Source organism: Tigriopus californicus, chromosome 12 (assembly GCF_007210705.1).
Source record: "Tigriopus californicus strain San Diego chromosome 12, Tcal_SD_v2.1, whole genome shotgun sequence".
Taxonomy (NCBI): domain Eukaryota; kingdom Metazoa; phylum Arthropoda; class Copepoda; order Harpacticoida; family Harpacticidae; genus Tigriopus; species Tigriopus californicus.
Genome location: NC_081451.1, coordinates 1,257,762 through 1,272,395, shown reverse-complemented (window position 1 = coordinate 1,272,395; position 14,634 = coordinate 1,257,762). Strand labels below are relative to the sequence as shown.

The following is a 14,634-nucleotide window of genomic DNA, read 5'->3' as shown; positions in this document are numbered from 1 at the left end:
TTTTTTAACTTGCTCTCAGATTCTTCATTTGAAGTACTCATTTGTTTAGAAGCAGCATTTATAACTCAAATGAGTTATCAATGATTTCATCATATCAATGGAAATTTGAGGACAACATTCATTCGAAAACAAACGCCCTTCCAAACCACGCAACCTCACCAGTTAAAAATTCGTTTTACTCTCCATGAGTTTAAGCAGTCCTCTTCACTTCCGAGACCACAGTGTTGGTAAGCGATTGACCAACTGTTGCTTCACTCACTACTCATGCTCAGTGAAGTTAAAAAAATGGAATGATATTTGTCCATTGCCATAACGAGTTTGCTTGATCCTCCCGTATTGTAAACTCCAAAGCCCGGGTGCGATGAACATTCTTGGGAAGTGCACAATCCCACTGGAAAAACTCCCTAGTTTACAATTTCATCCTAGATCTGATCGACTTGTTACGTTTTACGAAACCCCAGGATTTCAGTCAGTGGATTCCCATTGTCTTTCTAAGACGTGTGCGCTCCGTGGGAAATCTTCCATAAGTTCTTGAACGATGGCAATGATGCTGCTCAACCAGGTCTCATTTTCCCAGATCAACCGCTAACTGAAGCAAAATCCAGGGTGCCTAATTATGGTCCACAAATTTAGGGTTGGCAAGGTCGTCTCCGGGATGAATAAGAACAAGCTTCGTATTGACTTGTGTGTAATTAAACCCATATTAGTTGGCCCTATTGAAGCAATGCGACTAAAGTGAGCCAGGCCTAGACACCCTGAAAATATGATGAAGTAATTTTCTTATTGTTTTTTTTTCGTCTGTCGGTAAATAGTCGGTGTATGTGAGTGGAGGCGCTCGGAGTGTCCATTTTTCGACCATTGTTTGTCGACGGACTCCAATGGAAACTTTTTGTGTGTTCGGTGATAATTCACAATAGATTCTCGCTCGAAAAGAGATCGAATGGTAAGAATGCTATGAATGACAATTGCCTCTTTTATTTACAAAGCAATTAGGAAGTCTAAAAAAATCATTGAGGTCGATTGCTCTTGATCTGAGCCTTTATTTAGTTGTTCAACGGTACTTTGAATTTGTCATATTGCACCGTTTAATTGCAAAATTACCCAAATAAAATCCGATTTCTCTTCCCTTCAAATCCCTTTACTAGGGCTTTCTTTGAGATTGTCTGATCAAGATTGTCAAGTTATTACATGTGTTCATTTCATTCACGAAAGCATCCTCATGCCAAAAGATTCGGGAGAAAAATGAAATCAAGCGTTTTAAAGCCGGGCATAGTTGTTTGCTGTTTCCTTTATTCGAACAAAATTTTTGTTTGCTGATTATCTGCTGTTTTAAGTCCAGTTATTAGTCTTGGCCGCGTCCTTCCAACGGTATTCATTCATATGGGATTCCTATGAGAGGAAATCACATTTACCCCTCACGGTGGTCTCAGATTCATATTGTTATACATTTGCGTTTCATAACAAAATTTGGCAATTTTTAGGTCCCCTTCAGAGAATGTAATATGCATTGCCGGCTCTTTAATGGAAAATGACTTGATGTTTAAAATTAGGGGTCTAAAGTATACACATTGGCATCAGCAAAATGGAGAAACCACATTGGGAAGATAAGTGGTAATTTTCGGCAAATAATACAAAAAAAAGAAGTTAATGTGCTTATTTCTACTTTTTATTTAGTGGAGGGAGGGTTGTCTGATTGTAGGGTTTGATGAAGGAAATGGAAAAAATGCGCGTTTATTTCCACAAAGTTGCATGGAAGCTAGTTGGTTTTTACAAGCTAAAATGTTACGAGCTCTTGTAACCGATATAAAGAAAGTCATTCAATGGTTTAAAATGTCTTGCCGAAGTGTGAAAAGCAAAATATGTAACAACAAACACGTTGGTATGAGCATACCTTACAAGCCCACTGAATACAGTGTATTTTATGTAACAAAGAATGTTTAGCAGTGAAAAATAACCATAAAATATTAAGGAAACAAAACTTGTGTATGAATAAAGATATTTAAACCAAACGAGATTATGTTTGAGCACTAATAACCAACGTGTTTGATAGAACTCAAATGTTGACCATGTCATTACAAGAAGCTTGATGACGTCCGTGCATGGAGCAGTGGGGAGCAATTGGCCAGTGAGTGTCATAATAACTGCATTTCGTCTAAACACTCTGCAGATGATCAGGTTGATGAGAAAGATGCAGTCAGCTCTGGATGATGTAGTACATCAGGGTTTGCCATTCAACACTGCGTTCAAATCTCCCGTTGTTTTGATGCTCCCCTTACCAAAGACGTGGCCTCACCCCTGCAAGCCCGGCAAGAATAAGTTCTTTACACCAGGCTTTTGGGTGCTTACAATCGAATCTGCTCAGTAATGTGCATGAAAGGTGTACAAACAATAAATAGTATAGATTATCGTTCTGTTGTACTAGTATTTTGCTTTTCATGGAAAGCGAGTCCAGGTGGAGACCACGTTAAATGCATGACGAACATTCCAATTTCATAAGACAGGAACTTTCTTATGGTCTCCGCAAATTTGCGGGAGATTTGTAACGAATTTTCACACCGCTTTCTGACTCGTCTGTCATCCACCCATTCATTTAAGATTTCTAAATCACACATGAGGAAGAAAATAAAACCAGGCATGTCATGTGTTCGTTCGTTCTGTTTCCAGACGATAATTCCCGATGAAAATCATTGCCGAACCCATGACCATGAACGGACCTCTGGTAGCCCTTCACAAGGCTCCATCCTTCAAAGTGGTCCACCGAACCAATCACCCTCTTTACAACACCTCAGCATTCACCCACGAGACCAGAGATAGGGAGTATCTCAACTATCAGGGTCGACCATTCCGTGAGTCTAGCCGGAGTGCGGACCACCTTGACGGCCAATGGCATCCAGTAATGGGGCGGAGTCATTCCGAATACGGTCTTAACAATAGGTCGCATAGAGTGACTGATTACCCTATCCATTCAAAGGCGGGTTTGCCAACAGAGATTGGCATGGTATATCCCCGATACGAGGATCATTTAGGCACCTTGCCAATGTCGGCAGAAATTCGGGCTCTCCGGAGAATTCAGAGCCATGAGCAAGTCAGCCAACCCCTTCCGTGGACTGGAACCGGTCGACCAGTTCAACGACACCAGAGTGTGAGGGAGCCAATGATGTCCATGGTTCCGGAAGAAAGTTCCCTGCTTTCACATCTCTCTCAAATGGTGGGACAAGGAGTTCAAGGAGGCCACGTATCCAAGGATAGGGTTTCTACCACTCTAGCACAAATCCGGACGGTGGGAGCCATTGGCGCCAGTGCTGAATATTTGAATGACGACGCCCCTCCAGCCCCGCGTCAGGTCCCTCCCAATTATAATACTAATAATATTAACAATTCGGACCCTCAGCACATGTATAGTACCCTACCACGTACGTCAAAGGGCCAATACACAAGCGATAATGGGAATCCCAGGCATGGACATGATCCACCCCGCGTCTACACAAATGGCACCCTAAAGCGGAAGATTAGTCCGGGCAACAAGAGTTTGGGCGCCAAGTCGGCAGATGGGATTTTCTCACGGGGCAACTCGTTGAAGCAAGGGAAAATGGTCAACAAAAGTACCTCCATGACAGGAGACTAGTCTCCATTGAGTACCTTGACCAGGATGCCTGGAGACGGAGCCGTTGTCTCAAATGAGTTCCTGGCCACGCCGGAAGAGGAGAGCCAACAAATGGTGGAGTTCCTACCTGACTACTCCGACTCAGAGGATGAGGCCTTTGGACCCCCGGGCGTTGGATACGGTCTTGGCCAGAAGAAACCCAACGGCATGGCCACCATGTACCGGATAGGCTCTTTGCGGCAGATCAATCTAAAGAACGGAAAACTCACTGAAGAGCTGCATAGGGCCAAGTCCGACGGACTCCTCTTCGACCAATCCGATTCCGTCACTTTTGAAGGTAAGCCTCTCATTTCCTGACAACAGCCGAATCAATCCCTGCATAATTGAGAAATGGAGTAAATTTCTTCAGGTTAAATGAATGATTTATGTGCGGGCAACTAGTCATGCCCCAGGCAGCCTGATTGGCCCTTGTTTACCTCGGAACAAGGGCGGTGTATATCACGCGAGACCTTGGTTTCCGAAATAAGTGTGTGGTGGTATTTCGCCTCGGACACCTAGCATTGAACAATGCTTCTTTTTTCTTGCCACGTTATTCAGCCATGTGTGAAGTAATACGTGCAGTGCAGGATATTATACATACGCAAATGGCGGTCGCCTGTCAGTCCATCAATATGAGTACGTGTACAGGAATTTCTGCCAATACCTAGCGGCCAAGAACATGTGAGAACTATTCAAGGTATTCTCTCACTGAAATCCAATAAAAGTCTTCGTTAAGCCATCAGGAAAATTCTGGAGCACCAGAAACGGCAAACACTTTTTGGTTGTGGTGGGGTAGTTAATTGGCAAAAGGAAACCACTTTTATGTCTTTCTCACTATTTCGGCAACTATTCATTCCATTCGAGAATTTTTTTCAGTTTTTCCATGGACATAATGATAATCATCTTAATAATGATGAAAAAAAAAACCCGCACAAAATGTTGAGAGCACGGATTTGGAATCAATTATTATTGTGGCTCATTTTTTGACGCATGGCTTTTCCATATTCAAACTTCTAAGAACCATAACATGTTGAATGTTCCAGTTTGCCGGGTCGAATAAGCCTCACAATTTTGTTAAACATGAGAGGTTCATTTGTTTCCAGTTACATTCCCATACTATTTTAGTCGTCTTACCCGCTTCCTTGCTCTAAACGGGTGTTCATTTCTCACAACACGTAATGAGAACAGTTATTTCGCATTGAAATCAAATGTTACGTATGTGAAGCAAATATTTCAGTTTTATATTACAAGTTTAGGCTAAGTGTATGAATAATGTAATGTGTGTGTTTTTCCGAGATTGTTACGAAATGTTATTGTTGAAGAAACCAAATATGCTCCTATTCTAACTGACATTGTGTTCGGGAATATTTAGTTTAACTTTTGGCTCCGGGGTTAGAAGCCCCGGTACAAGAAGCCATTCTGCTGCATCAGGTATTTGTAATATCGAGTGACGAGTATTTCAACTGATTTTCCAGTGACCAAGAAGAGTTGCTTGAAAATTATCAGCTAAGATTGAATGTAATCAATCCGGGAAAGCAAGAAATAGAGTGTATGTACTGGGAAAAAGTGCCTTTTTTGAGCAGTCTTTATTTTCCATTGTGTGAGCGTTTTCCTCAAGTAAGAGATCTTCAAACTTAATCAAGCGACTCGGTGGGAAATCCCAATTGTTCCGTGAAGGAAAGGTGCTGGGCAAAAATGTATAAAAGCCATCTTATGTTATTATAATGTAGCTGCTTGAAATTGAAGAAACGATTTGTATATGTCTTTTTTACTTCGATCCGCGCCACTGGCAACTTTTCCTCTAGGGAATCCACGAGATGATAGGTTGCGCTGGTTCTTATTATAACTTTCCGTTCAAAACTCCGGGTCTGCTGAAAGATTCTCTCATTGCAAATTCAAATTATGTATATCTCTTTCTAATTTGCATCAAGTCTTACTTGCACAAAAAAACCTCTCTTATTCCTTTATCTTGCTTGAAAGAGTTGATCCATGCAATCAAATTTGTTTAAACCCACCAAATAGATGGAGGCAAAATGATGCTCATGTTCATGTTCAATTTGCATTAGAGGTGTTATCTAGTATTATAATATTGTTGTTTTTCCAGACTAATTGGTTGCATTTTCGAACATCTTGATACTATTGACGAGAGTGACTTTTGCAATTCAATCGTATATTTTGCATATTTTCATCATTTCTTGCCTTTAATGCAATTGTCATTCCGAATCAAGTTACGTAGACTCTTCTTTCCATTCATTTGGATATTCAAACGGACCTTTTTTTAATGGTGAGTGCATTGCTATATATATATGAAGGTAAAAGTCCAAAAATCTTGACAGTCCATGCTCATAATATTCCATCAAGTCCAATGTCTAGCAACACCTTTAGTAATGGTGTGTAATTGCGTTATTAAATTTCATTTTGATTGTTAGAAAACACCAAACCCTAATCGACCTAGATGGCGCTGCAAGCATTTCCTGAAGGATCATCTCACAACCTTGTAAAAGATTGGCTAACTATAATCACTGAATCAATTGCAAGTAGCTTTGCCAACTTCATCCATATTATTTATCGGTAAACCTACTTTTTTTACGTTTCGGCCCATTTTTTGGCCCAATCTTGTCACTTACCTGGGTAACTATGGGACTCCAAGGCTCCATTCAACCATATCCTGGCCTTGTTCGACTCAAAAAATGGTGTTTCATCATCAAAGCATTCATGCAGAAGCAAAATCTAAATCAGTTAAATGCATGTTTTGCCATTGTTGGCCATCGCTAGGGCGCCATCTATTTGTGAAATATTAAGAAAATAATTCAGCTTCACGCCACAACTCGAATGCAACGAGTGACTCACCAGCGATTCTCGAGCATTTTTATCGACAAGAGACCCAAGGTAACGAGCCTCGAGCACGTCATAGCGATATGAATTCCAAGCAAATCGTAAACCCACCACCCCAAGACAATCCAAAGATCTGCTGCGGTTGTACATAACAAGTGCTGCTCCAGAAGAGGCGGCACTGAAGGTTTCCCAGGAATCACAATGACCTTTGGATTGACCTCTGGATGAATTGCATGAGTGTCTCATTTTCACAAGCCCCCCATTCTAAAACTTGTACAGAGTCCACCGACCTAGGGTTGGGAAGATAGGTCGAGGACCAAGGTGGAAGTTTATGCCTTGACAAATGTAGATAGTGTTACGTTTGTCACATTCCAATTTCAGGGACTAAAATTAGGAGCTAATCTTGGTTGTTGGTTTTTGATATCGTTACTACTTATGAATGATAAATCGACGAGAAACGGAAGCAAATCCCATGAGTTTGCCAGAGCCCTATAGAGGGTACAGAGTGAACAACGAAACTTGACATTCGGAGAGACATAGGTCGTTGTAGATCTTGATACAGAGTTAAAGCCAAAACTTCGCCTTTTGTTACCGCTTCAAGAGCTCAGCAACGTCTTTAAACGCGTAACTGTAATTTGATTCTTTGATTGCAAATGTTTGAAGATATGCTGGTCAGAGTGGTTCATGCTTTAAATTGGAATCCCTGCATGCTTTTTCTGTTCCATAAATTTCAAATCATAGTTTGTTTTCAATTCAATTTCTTTCAATGTCCGGTTAACTTTTTCTATTGATTCTTATTCCCTAAAAAAATCGCTTATAGAGCAACCAGGGGAAGATCAAACTTCAATTGACACATTTAGTCTTCAAAATTCCAGAATATATTTTTCCTTTAAAACTATTTCGCCATCAAATGATGTCGTCTAGTGTCAAATTCGGCCAACGCTACTATCACCACATTGTTAATCAATGCCTGCTTTGAAAGGTATCTTCCTTGCCCTAAGTGCTCAATTTTCACACCGCACCCGGTAAGATTACAATGACATCCTCTAAGCTTAAAAAAGAGAAAGAGAAGGGGAAGACTGTAAGACGGTAGCTTCAGGATTGTTATTGTGTTGTTACCCTCTGAAATGGTTGGCTTCAAACTTGGGACTACTCTCAACATGCCCACATCTCTGCATCAATTAAGAAATATTTCAGACTCGAGCCAGCCGAAGTTTTGAACACTATCTTAAAAAATGAGAAAGACTAACAAACTGAGTTTTGATTTTTTTCACTTCAAAGAGCCCATCCAGTGAGTGAGTGGTCCGCCGTGAAAAGTTGGTAATGGTGATCTTTTTCACACAGGGTTCAAGAAATCGTCCACTCTGGATAGGAAGTAGGCAAGAAGCTCGACGAAATTAGCCTCATTCCTCACTCCAATCCCGATCGTGAAAGACTCGGTGGTTGTGAGTGCTCAAAAACAAAAGATGGCAGAGTCGAGTGCCCAAGTTTGAGTCGATTGAAAAGTGAGACCGATTTGAGCTAGCTGGTTTTGTGAGACATGTGTCTAAATGGCAGTGATGAAGAGGAGGAAGAGGAGAACAATAACAATAATATTCAGGCTCCCAATTCTAGAGGTAAGACCATTGATCAGACATCAGGAGAGTTATTTCTTCATACAGATCCATTTTGGCGTTTTGGATCACGAATGAGAATATGGAGTATTGAGCTGTTCATTCGGATTCCTCAAAATCTGCCAATAGATGGAGATAAGACAAGATCAAACATCGGTGAATTTGATCATTTCCTCTGTCTAATCTTGGTTGCAATAACAACGGATTATGATTACGAATTGAGGTGATACACCAACATTGAAGTCGCTATTTGTCGTTTTTCTTTTGAAAGCAGGACTTTTGCAAAAGATTCCACTAAAGACAATGACAAAAGGTGTATAGATCAAAAAAATTGCAATATAATGCTGCTATTTAACGATACAAAAATAGCAACCTAGTTGTCACAATATATTATCATTCTCAAGTCACAGAAACTAGTCGCTCAGTCTCGGGATGACAATAGATACTTCATCTTGACCTAAAACATAAATCATATCAGAAGTAGTATAATATTGCTCTTGGGAAATACTTTGATATCTCTTAGATAAAGTGATATCAGTAGCTGAAGTACACACGATTTTTAAGAGGTGATAAATGGACGGTGCAACTCCAAACTAATTCCGCTCATTTAGGCGTAGCCTGAGATTAAATAATTATTCCAATGTTGAAAAAAATGTTTATAAATTGTAAATTCAGGTCCCGTCTGATAAAAAACTATCTGGATTAAGAAAAAAGTATGTGTTTTCAAATGCATTGATAGGTTAGAAAATGAAAATAAAAATAAACATTTGTTACATCGGTTTGATTTTAATCCTTATAAGCGTCTTCAAATCACATCACTTGTCATTCAAACACTCTCGGGAGCTTGCGCTAAAACATATATAGGTATCGTAAATCCCCCCCCCCTTCAAATACCATACATAATCGCTACGAAAAATATTGAAATCAAGCACAACTTTAAGGTTTCAATTCGATTTCCTCATAGTTCCGAAATCTTATCAACAACCCTCTTTGGTAGTTCTTTCTGTGTTGGAATCATCAAAATTGAAGTCTTGTACATTCAAGCTCTCGCAGGTTTTTTCTCTTTTTCTCCAATATCAATATTTAACACCTCTACAGTTGCATATCTACTTTGTGAAGAACAAGAAATGTCGTCCTGGAATCGGATCCCTCGAAGGCTTCCCCAGAACACTCGGATCTATGATACGACGAATTTTTGGCCACGTTTGGAAGTTTTTCGTGTATCGGTGATCCGGGATTTCTTGAGAACCCCATCAACCATTGAGTGTCCTCCCGATGGATGCTTGGCATTCCAAACCCCAATCCCGGCATTCCAAGATTCGACCGAGCCTCCTCGGAAGACAACATTTCAATTAATCGTTGACAAGTCGTGAGGAGCTCAAGGATAAATCCGAGATGCCTTTAGGAGCACCTCCAGAGAAAGTTGGTTGGGTTGAGGTGCTTTTTTTGGTCTGCAAGGGGGGATCTTCATCATTGCCTGTTTCATCTCGCGTGGCGAGAGAATCCTCAGGTACACCTTACACGGGTACGGCCGCCCACGTAAGTGACATTAGGGTGATGAATGGCGGCCACATTTCGCCACATCCACTTCTCAACCCCCTTCTTGCATGACGAATTGCCCGGAGACTTTTGGTGCCAATGGTGATAGTGATGATGAATCATCTGCCTTGGCACCCTTGATGTCTTGTTCCGAGTGACACATTCTGGTGGAGTACTCAGTATTAGTCCCTTAACAAAAAAGATGGCAATGCTATTGTCACTGGTTTGGTGATTAAAAGAACTTTGAATATAGTTTGGCTTGTTTGGCCCCAAGAATGTCATATTTGGCTTAGTGGTGTTGCTTTTTGGTCTTTTTGCACAAAGAGGGTGCGGTCAAGTTGTTTGGAAACGAAGCTGAAAAGTAGATATTTAATTAGGAAGAGCAATTATTTAGTATAAGCTTTTTCATTGTGACTCATGATCATGTCAGCGAGAATAAGATATAATGGAAATAGTTGTAAAAATGTACACAATAAAGGGTTTAATGAAAAATATGAATAATTATTCCCTTAGAAAAATGCATCAATAGTTGGACGGTTTAGTGACTTGGTCATTTAGCTTTGAAATTAGGGAAGATATTCTTTGACGAATTAGTAGTATCAATAAACATTTTTTTCGATATGTAAAATATTTGATGATAACTTGCTACACAAGTTTTGTTGATTCCATTTGCTTCTTGGCTCAGACATTAATTAGCGTAATAGTAGCCAAAAAAAAGGTTTTGGGCATGTGTATGCCTTTATTTTTTCTTTCATGAGATCCATTGCTATAACAATGTTTTGGTGCAATAAGTGGGCTAAATTGACAAATATTGCAACCTTTTAGTCATTTCTTGCGCTTTCTTCCAAGGTCTAGTTACGAATTACATTTTGGGAAATGCTTTTGTTCTGGACATCTTGAAAAAAAGTTAGGTATTTAGTAGCTATGTGATGGCACTTCACTTGTTTTCGCAATTAGAAATACATCGCCCGATTTTGTTCTGTTCATAAAGTCCTGGTCCAGAGTATCGGGTATGTCCTATCTCATATGCAAGAGCAACCCTAAGTAGGTCGGATTTGCTTTTGAAAAGCGTGCCTAATGATATGGAGGTCATTAAAATGCAATTTGCCCCCAAATATAAACGGCAATATGTTTCTGGTGCCTCCTCCTCCTTCCATTTCGTCTCGGGTTCAGGGTGAAAGTGAGCGGCGAGAAGATTGCACTACACAAAGCAATCCTTTGCACTCGGTTTGATTGCTCCATTCAATAAACCCAACCCAATCCGGGGCCTCAAAATTGGTCACAAATCACAACAACACCAGCTTCCAAAATCAAAGCAACTAAAAAGGTATTTCCAAAGAAATCATGTGGGAGCAATCAATCAAGGCAGTTTTATTTTTGGAAATTTTCAAGCCTAAGCCATTTGTAATTCCACCATTTTGTAACTTGACGAAAGGGAGTTGATTTTTATGAGAAGACGAACTGAAACCTTTTGGTGTCATCCTAACTTGACTTTTTATTAACACAGGAGGGGTAGCGACAACTACATTTTAGGAAAGAAACGCCCTCTAGCGGTAACAAAGTTGGTTTGAAAATTGACCAGCCTTTTATGCAGTTAAAAAATCAGCTTCTAAGCCAAAACAGGCTGCGCCATTGTTGCTGCAAAACCTTTTTAGAATAAAGCTGATCGTACATTTCCTCAAAAATTATCAATACAAACTTAACCACATATTCCGCGATTCAAATTGTTAAATTTGGAAGAAGAGCACGAAATGGATTCTATACTGGTTCCAAACAGCTCTTCAAAGCTTCTTACACTATGAAAATCATCACACCATCAAATTGCTCTCGACTAAAGTATGTTTTTGAGCACAAAATATGTAGACGCTAAAAGCAGAGGGCGTCCCTGTTTGAATTCTCGAAACTTATTATGAGTTATAGGCTTACTTTTTCCAAGGTTATAACGATGTTTTGGCTTCCAATTTCGTCAACATTATTTTTGCTTATAGATTCAAATGGATTCAAACATAAATTTGCTTCCTACTTGAAGTTTGCCAAACTTAAAAGAAATCCAAGAAAGAATATCGCAGAAACTACGGAAAAATATGCACTAGTATGAATACTAATTGTATATGAAATCTGGGAAATCATTTCTTAAGACACTCTGAATCCTAACTAGTATCCTATTGAAATTCATAGAGCACATCCTAACCTTAATGGGTTAGATGGCGCCACATGCATTCACTCAAGCATTGTCTTACCACCTTCAAGAAAACCAGCTGAGTGCATTATCTGTGCTAATTCAAAATGGCTCTGTTGGTTTTGATCACCATTGATCGTTTACTTGTGCTAAAGCTACGGTAAACACGCTGGAAAAATATTTTTTTTTATGTTTTGCCCCAAGTTAAGACTTCGTTTAATGAATAACGAGTGAAACTATGTGACAACAAAGCTCTCTTACATAAAAGCCAGGGTTCACTGAGCTCGAAATCAAATGATGTGAAGGGTCTACCGATCAAATTTTGTCGGAATGAGTCCTTTAATAAGAGACAAGCGTGCCAACAAGTTGGGTTTCGGAATCGACTGGTTTCTTCACCCATTCAAATCAATCGTTTAATAATCATTTACACCAGGTCACCAACATTTCGCCATGATTACGGCCCAAATAATTGTTTACCAGCCCTGGACGTCTTTTTCGACTTCTGCTCAAGAAAAAACAGCCTATTTTATCTCCTTAATTAATGCCAATTTTTTCTGGCCCCTCGTTCTTTTTTTTCACTTGTAACAGGTATTGAGGAGAGGGTTCCCTATTGATCTTCACTATCAAAGGCTTCCATCTTAATTGCTTACTTGGCTTTGAAGCCGACGATACGAGACAAACATCGTACTCGAACGAATTCCTTCCCGCAGATCTCAGTGGGATTGAAAAAATATTGCCAGAGAGTTTTGGATGAACCTGCTTCTCAAGAGTGAGTTTGAAAATGCAGATTTGGGGGGATAGTTTTTAGTGAAGCCAATTTTTTGGGTGGGGTTGGGATTGAAACAAAAGGGAAAATACCATCATCATCACATTTGCACATCTTGATGATTTCTCCCAAGCTGCCCCAGGTCGAATCTTATCGAATGTGTGGATGTTCACATGAGCGTCAACGCTCTTTATACCGAGTGCGTCTCAAGATTTGGTACCATTTTGTCGACTTCCATTCAATTCCATTGATCTTTTCAAACACTAGCCCTTGATAATAAGTTTATATTATATTAAAGCTTAGATGAATTGCGTAAAAATGAATGCAAAAGAAAAGAGATGGCAAAATATCATTGATGATAATAACATTACAAAATTGAGGAACTTCCTTGTTTTCAAATGTGCTCAAGCCATGTCTCAAAAGCCATGTTGTATCTATTGATCAACAAATAAACTTTGTTTTAGGGAGCAGTGTATCTAAGGGTTCATTTAAAGATATTTGGGATACGTCCAAAGTGCAAAGGCCTAGCAACCACCACCCACCCAATCTATTGCCCAATCTATTACCTAATCTACCACTCGATCCTTTTTTTATTGTTTTTAATGTTTCTAAAATTGTGTGCTTTGGCCTTGTCATTGACAACCAAATCAAATAATCTTTAAATGTACCCAAGGGTTCAATTCCATTTCATCACCAATACTTCTAAATGGACAATATTAGCTGGAATGTTGATACTTTTTTAAACGATTTTGCGGATTTTCCACCGATACAGGGGATGGAATCCCCGGTAAAGTGTCTAGCTGATCTACTTTCATTGCGTTACTTGGTTTCAACAGTAACAGCAGTAAAAGAAGCCATCAACGCACTGGCTCTCTGAATTCGGAACCTTATTTTCAAGAATCACGTAACCAAATGCGTTCAATGTCAAAAACCATCGCACACACAGAACAGCCTCAGTGGAATCAAAAATCTCAGAGTGGCATTGCCGTACCTAAAAGTGGACGTTTAGTCAATCTCTTTTTGCTTGAAACACGAAACCCATCTGATTGTGTATTTTTGATCTGTCCTTTATCTCCGCACCCTGTATCGGGAAGGAAGAAATCCGAATTGAGAGACTTCAAAACGCCCGAACCAAAAGGAGGAGAGGAGAGGAGACAACGTGATGGATACTCAATCAAACATTAAGGCTCTCTCGTGACCTCTGGGAGCTCCCAGAGAGCCAAGACATCGGTGGATTGGTTGCCTTTGGCCGGTCGTCTTTGGCTGGTCGTCCATGGTGTTTCCAAGCCCTGGCTTTTGAGTTGTTACAACCCTTTTTTGCCCACACTTGAGATAGGAATCCCGATGAATTATTCGATTACCTATGTACTGGCTAACTACATACGGACGCCCCAGCTCATCGCACACAAACACACACTCACATACTCAAAACCAGGGAGGAAAGATTTCTCTTCGCGCCCCATCTCTTTGGTTCTCTCTGACTGTGTTTTCCTCGGGTGCATGCGGAGCACAACCATCCATTCCTCAACAAGGGTCTGAAACGGCCGTACCATCTCCATCCAAGATCATTGCAATCATCATCGCACACGGTCTGGATGTAGTCGCACAACCAACCAACCAACCAACCAACCAACCAACCACTTGGCGGGATCCTTCCTTCTTTTTGCTCATATCTGCAGAGACAGAGTGACCATAATAGGTCACATTCAGGAGCATTGGGCTAATAATTTCTCTTTGTTCAGGTTTTTCAATTGATGATGGGATTTCGATGGCATTTTTCAAGGCTACTTTGGCTTTATGGTCTTGAGGCGCTTGTTGCAAAAGACTAGCATAAGTCGGAAAGTAGTCTAATATTTCTCTTTTTTGCAAAAGACCCTTCGAAATTTGTTCCGTGTGTTAGAGTACAGTTCAAAATTGATGCTTTATGCCAAAATACAGATATCCAATTAGACCTCACATCTCTTTTTTTTAATTTCTGGGAATAGTCACCCAGGGGAATATATTAGAGCGCTCCTTCCCCCTCCTTCGCCTCCCTCTCTTTTCCTCTTGAATCCCCCCC

General features: G+C 40.2%; 1 protein-coding gene across 1 annotated transcript in view; it reads left to right on the top strand.

Annotated features, from left to right (window-relative positions):
* Positions 1 to 801: 801 nt before the first annotated feature.
* Positions 802 to 14,634, top strand: part of LOC131892286 (calpain-9-like) — a 20,973-nt gene continuing 7,140 nt past the window's right edge. Inside the window, exons 1-2 of the mRNA XM_059242091.1 lie at positions 802 to 943; positions 2,665 to 3,941. Coding sequence (XP_059098074.1) covers positions 3,650 to 3,941 — 292 coding nt within the window. The 5' untranslated portion in view covers positions 802 to 943; positions 2,665 to 3,649. The remainder of the gene's footprint in view (positions 944 to 2,664; positions 3,942 to 14,634) is intronic.